Source organism: Schistocerca gregaria, chromosome 7 (genome assembly GCF_023897955.1).
Source record: "Schistocerca gregaria isolate iqSchGreg1 chromosome 7, iqSchGreg1.2, whole genome shotgun sequence".
NCBI lineage: Eukaryota > Metazoa > Arthropoda > Insecta > Orthoptera > Acrididae > Schistocerca > Schistocerca gregaria.
Genome location: NC_064926.1, coordinates 49,899,286 through 49,915,525, shown reverse-complemented (window position 1 = coordinate 49,915,525; position 16,240 = coordinate 49,899,286). Strand labels below are relative to the sequence as shown.

The 16,240-nt window shown below is 38.2% G+C and overlaps 1 protein-coding gene across 4 annotated transcripts in view; it reads right to left on the bottom strand.

Annotated features, from left to right (window-relative positions):
- LOC126281676 (acetylcholine receptor subunit beta-like 2) overlaps positions 1 to 16,240 on the bottom strand; it is a 287,589-nt gene that overhangs the window by 45,175 nt on the left and 226,174 nt on the right. For 2 of the 4 annotated variants that reach the window (XM_049980839.1, XM_049980837.1), the window contains exon 10: positions 10,696 to 10,797. The exons of the other annotated variants lie outside the window; for them this stretch is intronic. In XM_049980839.1, the coding sequence (XP_049836796.1) occupies positions 10,696 to 10,797 (102 nt within the window). The remainder of the gene's footprint in view (positions 1 to 10,695; positions 10,798 to 16,240) is intronic. 4 annotated transcript variants of the gene reach the window in all.

Here is a 16,240-nt window from a genome sequence, read left to right as displayed (position 1 = left end):
CGACGACCCTGTGTGCACGAATAGCAAAACGTCACTTTTTCGGATGAACCCAGGTTCTGTTTACAGCATCATGATGGTCGCATCCGTTTTTGTCAAGATCGCGGTGAACGCACATTGGAAGCGTGCATTCGTCATCGCCATACTGGCGTATCACCCAGCGTGATGGTATGGGGCGCCATTGGTTACGCCTCTCGTTCACGTCTTGTTCTTATTGACGGCACTTTGAACAGTGGACGTTACATTTCAGATGTGTTACGATCCGTGGCTCTACCCTTCATTCGATCCCCGAGAAACCCTACATTTCAGCAGGATAATGCACGACAGCATGTTGCAGGTCCTGTACTGGCCTTCCTGGATACAGAAATTGTCCAACTGCTGCCCTGGCCAGCACATTCTCCAGATCTCTCCCCTACTGGCAACTTCTGGTCAAAGGTGGCCGAGTAACTGGTTCTTTACAATTCGTCAGTCACAACTCTTGATGAAGTGTGGTATTGTGTTGAAGCTGCATGGGCGGCTGTGCCTGAACACACCATCCAAGCTCTGTTTGACTCAATGCCCAGGCGTATTAAGTCCGTTATTACGGCCAGAGGTGGTTATTCTGGGTACTGATTTCTGAGAATCTATGCACCTAAATTACCTGAAAATGTAATCACATGTCAGTTCCATTATAATATATTTGTCCAATGAATACCCGTTTATCATCTGCATTTCTTCTTGGTGTAGCAATTTTAACGGCCAGTAGTGTAATTTTAATCCGACTAGAGAAGTAAGGACCAGACAGTGTGTGTCCAGACCCCCAACCCCTTGGATACCTACTGCTCCTAGTGCTGCACCAGTCTAACTGTTGTTTTCTCTGTGTTTGCCCGTTTTTTATTCACTACCCCCTCTTACCTTTCTATTGAGTTCGATTTAAATTTGTTAATATTCAGGTTAATTATAACTTGATCATTTTATAACTGACTACAACAGAATGTAGTTTGCTTACAGACACGACTGGAGGTCGACACTACACAACAGACGTACATGGCTCGGCATTATACAGTCGTGTTATAGTCATAGTGAGTTACTACTTGTAGCGTCTGGTGAAATGGGTAGTCATAGTGCAAATATATGTTGTCGAAGAGTATGCCCAACTGAAAAAGTGATGATAAATAACATAGTTCAGTTCTGTTGAGTTCAAAAACGAAAACTTGAGTCTTGTTTTTTTTTTTAAGTAAGAGTAGAATATTTGTGATTGATAGGCAGCACATTTTATAATGGCATGCACACTTTCGTATAACGGAGAGAAAAAACAGAAACGTGAGAAGAAACCTACAACCGTTATCTGAACCCAGACTCCAGTTATTAGATCGTAAACAACAGTTTCAGTTTAATTTCGTAGTCTCCTATTTAGAAGAATATATTAATAGCAAATTTAATACATGTTCGCTTCAGTTATTTGTAAATAACACAATAATTTAATATTAATTGATGATTATTATTACTTTTTCATTTTTTACACTTTCTTGTAAAAGAACATGTTAAAAGCGAAAGTATTGTCTCCTACGCACAGCTCCATCGTTCGATAGTTAAATTTTCCTATTGTTCATTTCGATTATTTTCCTTAAGAAAAATGTGTTAACAGAATGCGTGATTTATGTGCTGCACATGTACCAAGTTCAGTTCTGGATGCCTGTTGCATTTTGATTGAGCACAACGATATCGTTCGTGCGTCATTCGAAACAAAAAACAGCACAACACGTCTACAGTTCCCAGTGTGCTCAGCTAAAACGGCAGTTGAAAAGTGAACAGGTTATACATAAATGTAGCTAATTTTGTGAATAAAATAATGTAGGTAACATTGTTTCCTGAAACTAGCAGCATGGACTGAAAAAACATCCAGCCAGCATAATGAGTTTATGATTCCCTGTGCCTTTTCCTCTCATCAAGTTTTTCCTTCATTTGCAGCTTCGTTTTGTGTCGGCAGCATATGAAGAAGGGAAATACGAGGCAGCTCTGGACTCCGCACAGCACGCGGCAATAGCTGGGCCTGTGGGTGTTAGCTATCAACCTTTCTGCGAAGAATTTCCAATATACAATGATGAGCCACAATATTACGACTACCTACAAAAAAGCTAAAACGGCAAAGCGTCTAGGTCCACTTCTGGAACGCAATTCAACAATGTTTCTGAGCGCCATGGATTCGACAATAACTTGAGAAGTTTCCAGATGTTTGTGGATCAGACGACTGCGCATAATTCTCACACTTCCCGCAATTTCTGGCGATTGGTTTGTGGACGCGGAGATGGCGCGCCATGGCGTCCCTGTTGAGATTCATCTGATTCAGACAATCCGAATTTGATGGCCAAGACATCAACGTGTGTCCACTGTCATGCTCTTCAAGTCACTGCAGGGCGATGCTGGCCTTGTGACACCGACAGATATCCTGTTGGAAGATGGCATCGTTGTTGGGGGCGACATCAAGCTAAGAGCTTACAGGTAGTCCTTAGTAATGTTCATGTAGTCCATAGCTGTCACGGTGCCTTGGATTACTACCGCAGGTCCCATGTAAGCCCAGGTGAATGTCCGCCATATCATAATACTGCTCCCACCGGCCTGAGCTCGTGGCGTGCTGAATGTTTCGAGCAGCCATTCGACTGGATGATGGTGTATTTGGACTAGACCATACACGTGTTTAGCAAAAAATTGTTCAAATGGCTCTGAGTACTACGGGACAAACATCTGAGGTCATCAGTCCCCTAGAACGTAGAACTACTTAAACACACATCCATGCCCTAGGCTGGATTCGAACCTGCGACCGTAGCGGTTGCGCGGTTCCACACTGAAGCGCCTAGAACCGCTCGGCCACTCCTGCCGGCTGTTAAGCAATAAACGGGTTTCATCCGACCAAGCAATGCGATTCCATGATCCCATGGCTACTGTAATGATAACTGTTGATTTCGTTGGGTCAACATGGGAACACATAGGGGTCCTCTGCTGCGGAACATGATGTTCAACACTGAGAGCTGGACGGTGCGCTCCAAAACACTCGTACCTGCGCCAGCACTGTACTCTGTCGCCAGATCTGCCACAGTCGCCGACTACTCTGCTTTAGAGAGCGGGCAAGCCTCCAACTATTACGTTCTGTGATGAGGTGTGGACGTCCAACTTCTTGTCGCCTACTCGTGGTTTCAGCATTCTTCAACCACTTTCCATAGATGTCCACGACAGCAGAATGAGAACAGCCGACCAGCTCCGTCGTTTACGAGATGCTCGTACCCACAGAATGCGCCATAAAAATCTGGCTTTTGTCAAAGTCGCTTAAGTCGGCGGATTTCCGGACTTGCGCTACTTGTCGTCGCTAGAATGATTCCCCATTCGTCTCTGCTCCGCTCCTGCACCTCGCTTACCACGCCACGTGCCTTCTGCACCACCAGCCAGGCAGCATACAACCTCACGGTGGGTAGTGGTCATAATATTTTGATGATATTTGGTTTGTAGGGCGCTCAAAGACCCCTGTACGAAGTCCCAATTTTTACACAGTCCAATCTAGCCACAGTCACGAATGACGATGATGATCATGAAATTATGAGGACAACACAATCATCCAGTCTTCGGGCAGAGAAAATCCCCAATCCAGCCGAGAATCGAACCCAGGACCCCGTGATCCAGAGGCAGCAACACTACCCACTAGGCCACGAGCTGTGGACATCATAATGTTTTGCCTCATCAGTTTATATCACTTATTTCGTCAATGATGGAAAGAGATGTTGTTCTGCTCCCACCGTCGAAAACAATTTCGATGTGTTTGCTACATTTTGTATACAGTAATGTATGGCACAAAGCGCACAAAATGTAAATTGGTCAACTAGAACATTTTCCACTGCAAACTTTTCAAAATATGCGCAGTATTGAACTTCGCTTTGAAGTATCACAATAACTATGAGTCATAACGAGAAGAAACTGCGTTCATTATCAAGCTGCGATTTGTGGCGATAACAAGCAGAAAAACACTTTCTTTCCTTACCGAATAGTTTGCTCAAAATCAAATCAGAAAGACAACATATCGGAGAACAAGTGCGAGTCACAAAACAGTGATTTTTATTTCGTATGCCAAAAGTAAAAATTTTACTAGGAAACTAAATATAGAGACAGATGATGCTTTACTTTATCTACATAAAACATTTTTTTAGGGAAAGCAGATGACTTGAAATTTTATTCGCTGTGTATCGTACGATAGAAGCTGCGTGCAGCGACCAGTATCTCTGTGGTTGTAGGTACCCAGAGGCACGGTAAAGCTTGACACCCCTCGCTTATTCCAAGGGCCGCTCTATTTACTTACATGCTCTGTGAGCAGAACCCGTTACATTGTACTGGACGGCTGGTGTTTGTCGGATTCAAATGTATCGTCAGCAATAAGCGACGCTTTAATACCAACTTACACTACGTGATCAAAAGTATCCGGACACCTGGCTGAAAATGACTTACAAGTTCGTGGTGTCCTCCATCGGTAATGCTGGAATTCAGTTTGGTGTTGGCCCACCCTTAGCCTTGATGACAGCTTCCACTCTCGCAGGCATACGTTGAGCCAAGTTCTGGGAGGTTACTTGGGGAATGGCAGCCCAGGGAGTGCTGCACTGAGGAGAGGCACGAATTCGGCGTTACAAACATCTCAAAGGTATTCTATAGGATCACGTCAGGACTCTGCGCAGGCCAGTCCATTACAGGGATGTTATTGTCGTGTAACCACTTCACCACTGGCTGTACATTATGAACAGGTGTTCGATCGTGTTGAAAGATGCAATCGCCATCCCCGAATGGCTCTTCAACATTGGGAAGCAAGAAGGTGGTTAAAACGTCAATGTAGGCCTGTGCTGTGATAGAGCCACGAAAAACAACAAGGGGAGCAAGCCCTCTCCATGAAAAACACGACCACACCGTAACACAACCGCCTCCGAATTCTGCTGTTGGCACTACACACGCTGGCAGATTGCGTTCACCGGACATTCGCCATACTCACACAACGCCATTGGACCGCCACATTGTGTACCGTGATTCGTCACTCCACACAAAGTTTTTCCACTGTGTCAATCGTCCAATGTTTACGCTCCTTACAGCAAGCGAGGCGTCGTTTGGCCTTTACGGGCGAGATGTTTGGCTTATGAGCAGCCGCTCAACCATGAAATCAGAGTTTTCTCACCTCCCACCTAACTGTCGTAGTACTTCCAGCGGATCGTGATGCAGTTTGGAATTCCTGTGTGATGTCTGGATACATGTCTGCCTGTTACACATTACGACCTTCTTCAACTTTCGGCGGTCTCTGTCAGTCAACAGAGTTCGGTCTGTACTCTTTTGTGCTGTACGTGTCCCTTCACGTCTCCACTTCACTATAACATCGGAAACAGTGGCCCTAAGGATGTCTGGGAGTGTGGAAATCTTGCGTGCAGACGTATGGCACCCAATCACCTGACCACGATCGTAGTCCGTGAGTTCCGTGGAGCGCCCCATTCTCCTCTCTCATGACGTCTAATGACTACAGAGGTCGCCGATATTGAGTAACTGGCAGTAGGTGGCAGCACAATGCACCTAATAAGAAACACCTATGTTTTTGGGGCTGTCAGGATACTTTTGATCACATAGTGTATATAGGAGAAGGTATATTTCTCGTAGAACCAAAATGATTTCAGTAAACATGGGCCTGCAAAACGGGCTGTTTGGAAAGTAATGGCAAATGTGTCGTCAGGAACAGTCACTGACTTGACTATGATAATATGTTGCCCTAGTTGACACAAATGCATGTTTCATCGGATTCTAATTGTTAATCGTTGTGATCCATCATGCAATGACGATAAAATAATGAACTAAAAGCTTTTTTAGTGTCTTACAATTACCTTAAATGGAAATTAATGGTTTTCTATACTGGTATTTAGCATGGGAAAATGTTCAAGAAACTTATTTGTATTACACAGTGATGTCTGTATAACACTTACTTTAAAATAAGAAAAAAGCCACTAGCAATTTCAAAAGTTTGCATACATATTTACTTGGAGTGAAATTTGATCTTCCAGTAGACTACAGATAGCACTATCTGGAGCAAAAATTTGCAACACTGAAAAAAGAAACAGCTCCAAAGTAAAACCGTAAGCTCTGTTCCTGAGTGGCTACTGATCCTCAGTTCGACAGTGACTCACTAGTCATCATCTGAAAGAATACAGATACGCTATCTTGCCCACAAATCTCGCACATTGGCATTTAGACAAAAATAAGTAGCTTGTTTTCAGTCAGATAGGTCTGTCAGTAATTCTGTATAAAAATTACGAATTCTCTTCTACAGATCATCCAAGGCACCGAAACGTTCTACTTTAAGCAAACCTGTCCCATCAGTATAAAGAGGTTCACCCATTCACCTGCTGTCTTTCACAGACTCAGTTTACACAAGATACTTTTCGCATAGAATACTTTTCGCGTAGACTATTATTAAGCGCTCCCTCTATTTACGAACCGTTTTTAGCTTATAGGCATTGTTAGAAAGCATATAGCTAAGCTACTGCATGCCCTTAAACGCCAGAGTCACCCCAGCCTACCAGTAATACAGCAACAAATGGAGACACAGTGGAACCCACACTTAAGCCTCTGCTTCATGTTTTGGTGACAAAGAAGGCACCCACGTTGGATGCTTGCATGTAAGCACAAAAAAACGCTGGACTGGCAACACTAGGCGAACGCACACGGTTACACCAAGCACTCGTGAGCACAGCCGCTCGCGCCCACGATGACCCAGTCTCCGCGATGGTTTCTACCGCATCAGAACTGTCCACCGTCCTGACGCTAGCCGGTGGGCCTATTTTTCTCACTCCGACTGGTATCCACTATGACACTGGTGTCAGTGGCCCACATAGATGTAGTCAGAGAATGCGGTATGCAGCCAACGTGACACATTTCATTCCCAGATGCCCATTCCAGCGGAAACATTATCAGATGGTGTTTCTTCCTGGAAATACCAGCGTGTGGAAACTACAACACTGATACAACTCCAAGGATAGGCCACAGCCTGAACAGTCCCTGCTACTGGCATCACAGAACGCAGTACAAATTCGCCACCATTCAGGGAGCTTCCCACTGACCCCGAGTTATGGACCTTAATCCATTTCAGCCTCTGTCTTACATAACGCTGGTAGACATCCATTTCGCGCTCCTGCCAGATGCAATTTCGCTTGGTGTAACTGTCTCACCTGTACAGCTATCCTGGCAGTAGCTGGGTACCTATGCCTGTATGTGTTTTATTCAAAAAAGGAAGAATGCTGCAACAGTCGCAGATACAGATTGTTGCAGTGTGGATATCCAGGTTAGTCATTGCAGCAGCGAGGATATCCGTACGAACCTAACATGAGCGGCGCTATACCAGACCATGTCCCACAGAATGGAGGTTGATAGATCAGGCCAGTCACATCTGCCTACGCTTAAATCTTCCGGTACTGCCGCACTCTAGCTGAGATCTTTATTATTTAAGTCCAATATAACTATTTACCTACAGCGAAACAATGGTATGTGCCTCAAAACAAAATTGAATTGGTATTACGATCTCGCTAGCGTTACTGTTAGTGTATGATTAGTACTCGGTAGTTCCTACGTCGCCATTCTGTTTTCTTTAGCGTTGATTCTACCTAATGTAATATTGGTGTTTTCAGCCAACTCATCACTCTCACTTAACATTTATTTTAGTCTTTACTCATCACTTCTACATGACCTGTGACTTTAGAATTTTAAGATGTATACATATTGTATTGAGTTTTCTAAAAACTCTAGACTCTCATGCTAGAACCCAACTGCCTGCAATTGCATTCTGGTTTTCCTTAATGTGATTTCCTATTTGTGAAATTTATCTGTCTCATTTTGCTAAGTTTATAATATTAATTTCATTCTTGTGTAGAAATCTTTAAATCTGTCATAGTAACTCCAGTTTCATTTCAATAAATCTCTATATTATTCTGCCATTACTTTGGAATTAAGTTATTGTCTTAGGATCCCTGGTAAAAACGCATTCCTTTCTTCACTTTCGTCTCTGTAAGGTCAAGCACATGTTCATATCATTACGTTTATAAGATTGTCTGAAAGATTAAAATGTTATGCATCACAATACACAAAATTTTGACTTTCATATTTTCATTCTAATAATTATGACACTTATCATCAAGAGTGAAATGTCATTAAAAACACTGTCCAGTATATCGACATGTTAAGCACAAAATGGTTTGTCTACTAAGAAACTTTCTACACCTTCATTATTGCAATATAAATAACACGTGGAAGAACAGTTGCATTCAGCATTTTTTTGCTGCCTGCAGATTAATCATCACACTCACACATTAAATTTCACAAATAAGATGATAAAGAAGCGTGGAGTATATAGTGTACACAAACAGCATTACATTCTAAATGAGATTTTGTTACAGTGCAAATTATTAATATATTATGATGGATTCATCATGGTAATGCATAAATGAAATTTAGCCCACAGAGAACAGAACTGCTCAGGAAAATTGTTTGGGGAGAGGAAGTACAACAAGAAAGCTAAAAATGATACTTACAGAAGGAGTCACATCAGTGCTGCTCATAGTATTGAACGTGCAAGGTTTTGCTAAGCAGAATCAAGGTTGTTAATAAACAAACTATATTTCTTCTTTAATATAAACTAATGTTACCTATTACTCTGTGAGTAGAAGTGAAATGCTGCAAATAAATTAAACACTATTCCATTTTTGCTAGCAAAGGAAAAGATCAATTCAGAACAGATTATGTAATTAGTTTAAGTAGAAAGCTAGATTAAAACATGTAGCTTAGAATATACAAAAGTAGAAAATGATGTAATATAATACAAAGAAATAAATATTGCGAAATATATCGTGCATTTAGGAGAAAAGTTGAAACAACGAATTGACAGCAAACTGATATGCCCAAGTAAGAAAACTAATGACAAATCTGTGTGTTCGACTGGGAGCTAGCTACTTCTCAATGCTACAGAGGGACATCTCACAAGTAATGCACTAACGTGCAATGGAAACACCGAGATAACAAGAGAAATAAGTAGAACTAGATGCTACTAGAAACGTAAAGAGGTAGAGAGTATTATATACATGGGAGCAGATGTAATGATTTCATTTCTTGCCAAGGAATAGGTCAATAAACGGGATCTTGTATGGTCCGAATTCTTAATCTAAACTGAAATGTGTTTCCATTCATATTTCCTATATAATATGAATAACATTACAGACATGAACTGGAAATATGAAACCAGTTTAATCCAACGTTGATCCGAAAATTCATTATTAAACAGGATATTCTCTACATTTGGAAGAATATTTTTTTAACTTTTACTATCTTTGGTTTCTTTATGGTGATTAAAGAACACATGAAATACAGAAAACTGAACAAGAAAACATGAGAACTTCGGTATTAGTTAACCATCTCATCTATGATGGAAGAATTAACTGAACTGTTTAAGCTATGGTGCTTTATCAAAATGATTATAATGACTGGTAGTATATAAAGAGACGAATATAGTGATAATGAATTTCCCAATGCAGGTTCAAATTCTATGGTAAGTGAAACCCATAAAAATCACATATACTTGAAGGCAACTTTACCTTCATTGCATTCTTAACATCAAATAACTGCAAAGTAATAAGGAAGAATATATTGCTTACATAGTACCCATGACTAGCAGCAGAGAATATACCAAATAAATACAACCGCTTTAGAAGAACTAGTTACATATTTAAATGTTAAGATGGTAACCTTTCATATAGGAAAACTACTCTCAAGGTAATCAAGAAGATATTGCTTACATAGTATCCACGAGTACCAGAAGATTGACAGAAGAGTAGACCAAACAAACATAGCCACTTTAGAAGAACGAGTTACAGGTTTAATATTAAGATAATAACCTCAGAATAGAAAACTGGTCTGAATCCTTCAGAGACTCAATTTTTTTAACAAGTGAGAGGATTTTACTGCTTTGCAGTGATTATCTCACATTTTTACTGAAATGGGAATTCCAATGTCATATTGCGTTCACCATTGTGAACTGATTAAATTTGAGGGACGAAGACTGAGGATGAATTTTGTATGATCATTGTATAAATTGTTAGGGTATCTCCAACAGTGCAGACGTTTATTCTCCAGAACACTTGAAAAAAATGGAAAATGGAATAAATTCTTCCATTTAAAAAGATTCTGTTTCTCTTTCACTCCCCTTTTTTTGTTCTGGAATACACATTTGAGCTCAATGTCGAATTATTTCTTAAATAAATGGAATGTAAGGAAGAGATTTGCTCCTCAGGAAGCGACATTCAGTAATATTACAAAATGACAACCTAGTCAATTACATTGTAGAAGAATGATAGCCGCTGGTTAAGGGTAGGTACATTATATCCTGATTCCTGATGTTATATCCACCATATTTTGTTTCTTAAACCATACAGAATCCAGATCGCTGCAACTATATCAGCTTATAAAAATTAATTTCCCTTTAATCAAATTTCTAAATAAATGAAGCAAGGAATTCACAATCCAATGGCAGTATATAGATTAAGAATTCGGGTCTTACTAGATTCTGGGTGACCATTAATTTCAGTAAGCTACCACTGTAACAGAACAAATGTCTAAAGACAGTACATAAGCCTTAGAAAGAGAAAGTGGAGGGGCGAGGCTCCCTACCAGTAGCAGCCGATGCAGACTGGCAAATGCGAGAGAAACAGCCATCATCTTGGCAGTCTGAAAGTCCTGTTGCAACTCCCACAGCATTACTTGAAAGGCAGTCTGGAAGAACATTGTTAAGCTGTACATGTCAATACTTCGTTGCTTCTGACTATTTATTCCGCTGTCAATACTCATGATAGGCGGAACCAAAAACAAAAAGGGAAATGTGAGCCATGGAGGTCACCCTAACAAAGAATTTTGAATAACATTACTGCATGTATCATAGTAAGATCTGGTCTGCTTGGTCTGTCAGTTAGGGATGAAACTGCACAGTTTGACTAAATAATTTCTGAAAAGTTAATTAATAAGTTTTCATGCCGAACAAAATCTTTCCAAAATGCGTTGATCAAGCTTCGAAAATGCCCTTCTAAAATTTACACTGAAATGGTGCTAACTTTGCGACATTCAGCTGGGTATTTGACAGAATATACCAAGAATGTAAGTATCTAAGGAGTTCGTTATGTTGTGTGTAAGAAATAATCTTTCTGTTGCCTGAATCAATGAACCAGATTAATAGAATACATGTTTTATCTGACAGTATGTTAACCATCATTTCCATTTATTTTTATAAATATTATTAAAACAACAGCAGTACAAGTGTCAGGTTGAAATTCAGAAACCATGGCAGTAACTTTTTTTGGAGCTCTCAAAAGACCCAATGGTCAGCAACATCTTTGGTATCTCTTATCATCATATGTATTAGCATCTGATACAAATAATGTTCATTAATCGAAAGCAGCATTGGGATCTGCTATTAAAATAAATATGATCGTTGTTTCCAGAGTGACAGGAAAATTGATGTACACTAACTATAACTATTGTTAGTATATTACCAAAACGACCATATACCCAAATAAAAAAACTGCTCATAAATATAGGAAGGCATTATTTTGTACAAGCATCTGAAAGAAAAGCCCAAACACATCCTTATTTATTAATATGTAACTTTCTTAACAACTACTGAGGTACTTATGAGCACACATATGAATAACCATATATCAATGACAGAACAGCAGTTCGATCACAAAACATACAATTGGTGAAAAATATTATCAACCTCAATTATGTGATATACAAGAGATTAACAAGACTTTATTTACCATTGAGTTTATCACAACTTCACAACTTTCCAGATTAGCTTTGCTGTATCAAGCAAATAAACTATGATTGTATGATACAGTGGTTTTAGTATATTGACAACGAATAAAATTCTTTAACCTGAAAACTGATTTGAACACTATACTGTCCTACCAGATATCTTCCCATTGGGAGTGGTATGCCACTGCCTGCTTGTGACTTTTCAACTGGTTAACTAAGGGGAGCTACACTTTACCATGACCTCTAAACGATGGTGAACATAAAAATTACTGCTGGACGCGAAAGAAGCAAACTGCAATGGAACTAATCGTTTAAAAATGTCAGGAGAGTAAACTCCACATATAAAATGATATCAGTCCATTTATCAAATCAGCCTTATACATACCTGACTATAAACAGAAGCAGATGCTTTACGTGTAATTTTCTAAGTTTGCTTGGTTTCAACAGATGATTTTAAACTGACAGGATAGTACCAGGGAGTAGTAAGGTATATGATAATTGCTCTAAAGGCAGGAATGACGTTTGCTGCTTTGTTTTAAGGAATGATGTACTGATGTAGTCTCATATTCCCTTAAATAAATAGTTTTATACTTGGAGAATTAGAATGTGAAAAGGTAAAATAAACTTTTCCAATTAAAGATTGCTGTTTTGACAACAGAAAACAGACCAATGTAAATAAAAAACTACAAATACTTTTCTTCAGGATAACAATTTCGTTATGGGAATAAAATATCTTATCCACATTGCACTTGGTAAATGATATCTGTAATAATTCGTTGAAATGCATATCCCAAAACAATTCAAGAAAATCTGTATAACTAAAGGCAGAAGACAAAATGTCTGATAACTCTGTTGCATTCAAGTGATAAGTATACTAAATATGTAAAAATACTGAATAATAACCAGGTAAAAGAGTAAGAAGTACTGTTAACAGTTTGACACTGGAACTTCTCTTACTGACTCTATAATAGTACAATGCCAGTTCAGTTATTGATTTTACATTTGAATAAAGAAATCAAGACCCGATGCTTGATGATCTGTGTTTTCTGATATAGTAAGTAGCATATTTACTAAGAACTGAAGACAAAGTTATTCTTTAGCCCTACAGTATTTCGATACATCTAGGAGAAAGGAACACAAAAATGAATACAAGTTAACATGGGCTGTGGGAAAATTTGCAAAATTCAACCAAAGAAGCAAAATACAATTTTTGAGGAATAAAACTACCAAATTATGCTAAATATCAGTAGCAGTTGTACATGAAATCATGATATGGGTTTTGTTGGTCATAAATTTAAATATTTTTCCAGTTCATACAGGAAAATGTTTTTTTGCTTTTAACTTGTCATATAACAATATAGGCAAGACTTTAGAAACTGTACTGATGTTCTAAAATGTATGTTGATTGTAAGCAGTAAATCAATGATGTCTGCAAATTAGAAAGAGAGAAACTACACTAGTTGAGAAAAGAGTAAATTGTCAACGAAAGAACAATGAAATATGAAACATGCAGAACAGGAAAATGCGTATCCAGATAGAGCTAAATGATTATTAAATATTTTGATGACATATAGAACACGTAACACCTCAAAAATTTACACGAGATCACAACTGTTACTAAAATAAATTATCTTCATATGTAGTAAGTTAATAGTTTTCACTGACTGTTAACCAACTTTATTTAGTGAGAGCATTAATTCAAAAATTTCTGAGTTTAAGAATACAGCCAAAATGTGATACCAGATTATGTTTCTCTCCTTGTCAATCCAGATTTATTGTATGAGAGAAGAGCACTCTGTCTATTGGTATAGTCACATACCTACCACAGTTTCTAAGTTTTACTACATAACTACACAGGGTTTAACAAACTAGAAGCTTATGATGTTACTGCAAAGACACTATTACAATGGCTGAACTTTATGTCAAGCCTCATGTTTTCTTCAGCCTTTTACCTAATACAATGAGAATTTATCTAGTTTTGAATGAGTACCCACAGGTAAACAAATAGCTATAGTCTCTTTCAACCACATGCTATCACTTGGAAATCACATCATCACTCTTTCATTAACAATTGTCTGTTTTTAAACTGTGATTTCATTTCCACTGTTAACTCAGTATTTCTGTGTTTCAACCAGATTATGGTTAGGGACATATTAAGTTCTAATGAATAATTTGAGAATAGTCATAAGATAAACTAAGATTTCATGCCACATAATATCAGGTCTGTGGTCATGACATTCTGTGATATATTTCGTTTTCAAGTGTAATGTCGCATTAAGTGAATTTTTTATCCTACAATATCAGGAAGACTACACAATAAATTCTAACAGACGTTTGAAAATAAATGTAATACTCATAAATACTTTTGAAACATAAAACATTGCAAGATGTACAACTCCAGCAGCTGTGTACATTGTCTGAGAGCTTCAGTGCCATAAAATACATTAATTGATACCTAAACATTTACTGTGTTGTCAATAATTTATGCAAACAAGCCTTACTGACAAAGTTTACCACTAGTATTCTAGTGCTTTTATGTGAATTCACACAACACAGCTTTTAAACCAAGTTAGTAAAGACTCTGAGAAACATAAAATTCTGTTGATACATTTCAACTGAGAATACAATAATTTTGTACATATGACTTGCTCCTGGTTTATATTGGATGAAGTTAGTGAAGTGGTGAAGTCTTCCACAACAGACAGCAACCCCAGAATATAAGCAACAACTTGTAAAATATATAATATCATTAAAAGCAGTTAAAGTAAAGTAGCTAAAAGTGATACATTAATAAAAATACATATTACAGAAATAATCGGAGCAGTATATGTGAACTTTCCTGTTTGAAACAAAAACACCTTATCAAACATACATTAAAACAAGCAACTAACATGTTTCCTTTAAATGAGAAGGGAAACAGGCTATAATCCACGGAGTTTGAGACGATTACAGGCCTACAGGAAATAAGCTGTTTTTTTATGCTAACATTTTAGAAATGACTTTTTGGTAGAGATGGGGCACTGAAACTTAATATGAAGTTAGTTGTTCTCTGCCTGGTCTGCTTTCTTAGATCACTGGATTGGTTTCTGTATATTTGTCCAATTGTCAGTATATTTGTCCAAGTGTCAGCCTAGCATCTTCTTAATTTTAGGAAATCCACCACATGGACAAATATCTGTTACATTAAGTAACCTCCTGCGCTATAGATGAGACTCGATCTTGGAGAAGATCATTAGTGTAATTTGTGCAGACTGAAAAATAATTAACTTTCTGCTTGGACAGCAAAGTGGCTACACTAAAAGTCCTCATTTATTTTGCTTCTCGGATAGCAGAGACAAAACATTAGGTTAGAAAAGAGGAGACATACGTTGCATGCAATAGAATGCCATCAATGACATCTTGGTTGCGGAAGAGATAATGGTCTTGCCCCCAATAGATATCAAGCTGAGAGTTAAGAAACTATTTGTAACTATTCTTTGTAAGAATGGATCAGGCTTCACACATATATGGGGAAAATATCTAATTTGAGCAGAGAAGGAATTAAAACAGAAAAATCTAACTGCACACAAAAAAATCATTGAGAATCCTGCCTTCCTAAATTCGATGAATAAGGCTGAGAAGAAAGAATGAACTTTAGTTGTCACAGTTATAAGAAATATTCTATTTTTTTCATTTTGAATGGCTGTATGTGAAATGTTAATTTGGATAATTAGCATGGGAATTTATTATTTTATTTTGATACTATTTCCAATTCAAGTGGTTTATTAGACTGAGAAGAAAGTGGTGATGAAGACTTTTCAGACCTGGAGGAAAGAGAAGAGATTAATACAATGAATGCAAAGACCATGACAGTCATCTTTATTTGGGAGATGAGAATCCTAATGATCTCACAGAGATAACACGTCTTCAGAAGTTCTTTATTGAAAAAGACAAAGTTGGTTGTGTTCGTGAAAAGCCAGTGTGCAAAAATGTCACAAACCAAGGGGGGAAAAATCGAAAATTCTTCCAAGTCTAGAAAACATTTTAATGGATATAAATGGTAGAGTCAGTACCTTTATGAAAATACTTAACACTGACAATATTGATGAAATTGCAAAGTATACACATATAGGGTGTGTCATAATTAATGGCGTAAACACATACAGTTGAAAGTGACGATCTACATGATACTAGAAGCAACAAAGTATCAGTAAACATAGGGTCGAAAATGCATACCTTAGGAGCTACAAGCAATTTTTTATCTTCAATACTGTGAAGCAAATCTCTTCTACTGCAAGCTCTTTGCTTTCCATATTTTGTGAAGTGATAATACAGACCAAAACAAGAAAAAATGTCCAGTAAACATGTGCTCTAAAATGCATACCTTAAGAGTTATGACACTTGTTCATTAGAAGACTTGTGTTCC